The sequence below is a fragment of the Dacryopinax primogenitus genome (assembly GCF_000292625.1).
Source record: "Dacryopinax primogenitus strain DJM-731 SS1 chromosome Unknown DACRYscaffold_13, whole genome shotgun sequence".
Classification (NCBI taxonomy): domain Eukaryota; kingdom Fungi; phylum Basidiomycota; class Dacrymycetes; order Dacrymycetales; family Dacrymycetaceae; genus Dacryopinax; species Dacryopinax primogenitus.
Genome location: NW_024467210.1, coordinates 678717 through 683464, shown reverse-complemented (window position 1 = coordinate 683464; position 4748 = coordinate 678717). Strand labels below are relative to the sequence as shown.

Genomic DNA, 4748 nt, shown 5'->3' with positions numbered 1-4748 from the left:
ATCTTGCTTACTCAGCCTAGTCAGGTGATCAGGTCATATGACCAAGGATGAGGTCATATGAGGTCATGCACAGCCATGCACAGCAGGTCACCTGACCATCCAATCCTTCCAGCAGGTTCCAGCACATGCCAAGGTATACCAGCTACTTCCATGTCATAAAGGCTTAGTCATGTCTCTTGACCAAGCAATCAGCTGGTGCCGTGACAGGACCATGATTCTGAAGTTCCCCACAGAGGGAGTCGAACCCTCACCACTGTACCTATTATTGATGTCTGTCAGTGAAGGTCAACATACCACCATCATTATTACAAGTACCATTTGGACTTCAATGAGAAAAAAAACAAAAAGAGGTGTCAGATGACCTCTGAATAACAGACATACCAACACAGATACCAGTTGGACTTCAACAAAAACACAAAACAAACAGGCATAAGGTATCATATTGGGCATTTCAAACTACTGCCCTACTGTACTGCCCAGTGGTACTAATGTACCAAGATTCTGCCTATGACTTACAGAGTGGCCTTGTCTGCATTGTAGTCCCCATATTGGAAGCCAGAAGTGGACCCTAGACATAGCATTAGGTAATGTAGATTACACATAGCTTAGTAGTAGTCTGAAGGTCCGAACTGCTCTGAACATATATAGGTGGACTCAGATACTTTGGATAGGGATCTCAGATCCCTCTCTTACTTACTATCAACTGCACTTGTTCAAGATGGGTGTCTCTCTAACTTACAACTAATACTACTGCTTTACCTTAAAGTCACTCCTTGCTCTGGCTCCCTCTTAGACTGATCCGAGCCTCAATTTGACTGCTCAACCTTTGGAAGTCACCCTTGTTCACCCCATACGGCTTGTGCCCCTTCTCAGCTGTGGTCACCTGGACGCAGAACCTCAATACCTGGCAGCACCAGTTTGGAGAGCCAGTCCACGCAGCACCTTCAACAAAAGGACCTGCATCTTGAAACTCGGCATGCCAGTCTTCCTTTGCTGGTTCAGCCTGAGCTGGCACCATTCAGTCAGCAGCAACAACTTGAACAACAACAGGCTGCTGCTCCCACAATCATGCCATTTGGAATGATGCAATGTCCTGCTACAGATGATGCAAACAAGGAGGATCAGTTGTCAGATCAAGCTGACAGAAACACATTGCATGCTGCACATGGGATACAGTGACACATGGGACACAATGAGCCTCTCCATGAACTGCATCCCCAACATGGGCAACAACAACTCAATTCTGAGAGACAGCAACAGCATGAAGAGGAGCTGCAACTGCCCTTGCTGCATGAGGCTACACAGCTGGAGGACGAGCTGCAGGACCCGATACAACAGCATATGCAGCAGCCAGCAGAGAAATTGATGAAATTCCTCCAACAGCCAGAAGCACAGCTGCATCAAGAGGTAAACAAGCTGCTTGTGCTGCAGGTGCAGTTCCTGCAGCACAAGCAAGAACAGCAGAAGCAATCTGGATCACCAACTGCAGAAGTTGACAGTCCTCTGACCAAACAACACAAGGTTGTTGCAATGTATCAATTGCAGGCAAAGTGACAGTGCCTAGAAGCAGTGGCAAGAGAAACAATGAGTCCATCTTCAGGTGCTGGCAGTCTGCAGCATACAACACCACATCACAAAGACCACTCACCTCATTCTCCCAACACTCCAGAAAGCAATTTCAATGTTGGTCAACAAACCCCAGACACATCAGAACACTGGGATCAACCTGCTGCTAGACCTGGTATGCTGCCCCAAAGCCATGGAACCCAGTCAGCATCTGCTTCCCCAAGTCCAGCTAGTCATTCAATGGCAACTGCTACTGCTACTTTGCTGGCTGAAGGAGTTCCTCACACAGCCGCCAATGCACTCCTTTTCTCAAGCTTGCCCAGCAGTGAAGCCTTGAATGCTGCATCAGCTGAAGCCAAAGTCAATGCTGTGATAAATGAGGCAGCAGACAAAGCTGATTGGGAATCCTATGCAGCAGATGCAGCTAGTCCTTCAGCTGTTACTGCTTCCTCCCATCCCGCATCACAGGAACAGACTGAGGCCAAGACCCAAGAATCCAGTGCATCTTTCCCAGGCACTGATGTGTCTGCTGCCTCTGCCAGCCTGTCCGCACCAACATGGAGTGCTCCACCAACTGGGGCCACAAGTGTCAATGGTACTGCTGCAGCAAGCAGTGCTGCAGCTCCCAAAAAATACTTGGTGAAATGTCTGAAGCTGAAGGTCATCCAACCATTTGTATGTACTGTCATTATTGCATCCACACCACAGTAATGAGATGTCTCACTGTAGTGTCCACTGCCCCTATTGCCTATCTTTGTCACAGAAGATAATTATGCAAGTGAATCACCTGAGACCAGGTGGATGAACTTGCTGCATTGGTTCCATTCTGACAAAGGCCCATATGCTGTGCCGTTTGTGTGCAAAATCTTAGACAACACCAATCTCTTCACTGAAGAGGTCAAGGACATGATAGTGGGGCCAATGGGTGATGCAGTAAGCTGGCCTACCCCCTCTATTTGCTTGCTTATCAGGAACAGTATGACTGGCCATTGCAGCCAGAACATTTGCCCACAAAAAATGTGTGAATGACCAATATGCTCGAGTTTTTTATGAACAAGGATTAAGACTGGCTTGTTGCTCACCAAATATGGATGCTGGAGCTTGTGATGTTGGAACAAATGCATAAGTTCAACCCAGCTCTTCAAGGACACAACTGGTGGCCCATCAAGCAAAAAATGGAAGCAATATTAGATTTATTTATCTGATCAAAAGAGATGCACAACTTTGGCAATCAAGCAGAAAGCTGGGCTGAAAGGGAAGAGGCAGGGCCAATTTTCTATGAGATTGTGTTTGCCCATGACTTGCTAGGAGCACTGCAGGACTATCCCTGGAGGACATAGCACACCTTGTGATGCAGTAGCATATAATACATGTGTTTCCTGTCTCATTCTTTGTGGCTGCAATATTGACACCTAGATACATATGGCATGCTGTAGCAAGGATGTGCTTTCTTTTATTCTCTTTGAATGATCATAGCTCAGCCATATATACCTTTGCTGCATCATTCAGTACTGCTGCAGCACTTGACATTCCGCACCCAGTTCCTGGCAGACATTGCAGCAGATTGGAATATTGCAGTGTGACATCTCAGCAGTGAAATCATTCAAAGACACCTTAAGAGCAGAGTCACCTTGGTGCTGCATTTGAGAGGATCTATGGCACTGCATTGCACTGTACTCCACCCTGCAGCAGTATGTTGCTGTGCTGTAGCTGCTCTTGCTGCAGAAGTATTCATGTCACCTACCAGTCCTCAATTCTTATTGCCCTTTGTTGGGTTGTGCACACAGCCAGATTATCTGCTCACACATTGTCACTCATCACTAAGTGTGAGAAAACCTGCAAGCAAGAGCCACACTTGGCACTGCAGCACCCCTAGCCATTTGACCAACTGCAGTGCAAATATTAAGAACATGTAGATATCATGCATTCTTTACATACTTGTTCATACAGCATGTTGGCTGTGGTGTATGAACAACAGGAAGCTCATGAGCATGGTGTAGCATGCTGAGCATGAACATTACCTGCAGATGCAGCAGGGTACTTTCAAAGGTGTAGCACAGACAAATTGATGATACAGCATACAATGGTGACAATGATACAAATCCATGTTTCACACCAGCCAAGCAAGGGGGGTCCTAAAGACTTACAACATGTGATGGAACAAAGAGTGTGTATAAATGATGGGGAGGGTGTGGAAGTGTGCTACCTTCAGTGGCCCCTGCAGCAGGACATCCAACCAAAGTAAGACCAGGTCTCTTGGTCAGGCAATGGTGCCATGTTGTCTGCAGCATCAGATGGCGTGGGTGACTGTGGAACACTGGCATAGTCCCCACCAGCACAGTGAACAATCCCCTGGGAGTTGGCAACTTTGCAGAGGTACTGCATACAAGTTCTTGCCTCTTGTGCATGAGCTTGCTTATGCTGGAAGTACTCTTCAGCTGTGAGAAGCTCGAAGGGCACATCATGCCCAAACTGGAGGCCTATGCATTTGGAAATTAAAACATCAGGTGCTGCAGCTGGGGCAGATGATGCAGCTGTGAGAATGGGCATGTTGTTGATCTGCCAACCCCAGGAGTTTGCCTGAAGACTCCCCCAGCTGTTAGCACTTGGGGTCAGATCAATTCACTGATAGGGAGGCAGGTCCTGATGTGCATATTGAGGTGGCACCCATTCCTCTGCCTCCAACCCTTCTGCTGCATGGTCAGCAGCATCTTCAGCTGTGGTATCGGAAGTATGTTTGAAGCAGTGTTCCCCTGCGGCAGCAGCAGTATTTGATGGGAGTGCATTCAGCTGGTACGTGAAAGACAGTTCCCTGGATGGCAGACTGGTTGGGGTATGGCAAATGGTGGCATCATTGTGTCCATTGCTAGGAATGTTATGGGTGGGAAGAGAGGCTGTGAATGCTGCAGAGTTGCCTGTGTCTGTGCAGGAAGAATGTCTTACATTGGCTGCATTTGCATCTGGTGTCTATCATATTAGTGACAGCACTGTCTCCTTTCCACCATATAGATGTACCAAATGCACTTCCTGTACATCGAATGGTAGAAGGCATTGTGGGTCAAACAGATAAGGTAACAGGAGGAATATGTCAGGGCACCAGCTGATTGCTTGGTCAAGAGACATGACTAAGCCTTTATGACATGGAAGTAGCTGGTATACCTTGGCATGTGCTGGAACCTGCT

At 47.4% G+C, this 4748-nt stretch overlaps 1 protein-coding gene across 1 annotated transcript; it reads left to right on the top strand.

Annotated features, from left to right (window-relative positions):
- Positions 1-1182: 1182 nt before the first annotated feature.
- DACRYDRAFT_16860 (uncharacterized protein) lies at positions 1183-2591 on the top strand (the record flags this gene model as incomplete). Its single annotated transcript, XM_040771235.1, has 4 exons — positions 1183-1498; positions 1601-2241; positions 2296-2499; positions 2538-2591. 4 exons carry the CDS (start codon positions 1183-1185, stop codon positions 2589-2591), a joined length of 1215 nt encoding a protein of 404 aa, XP_040627257.1.
- Positions 2592-4748: the final 2157 nt, after the last annotated feature.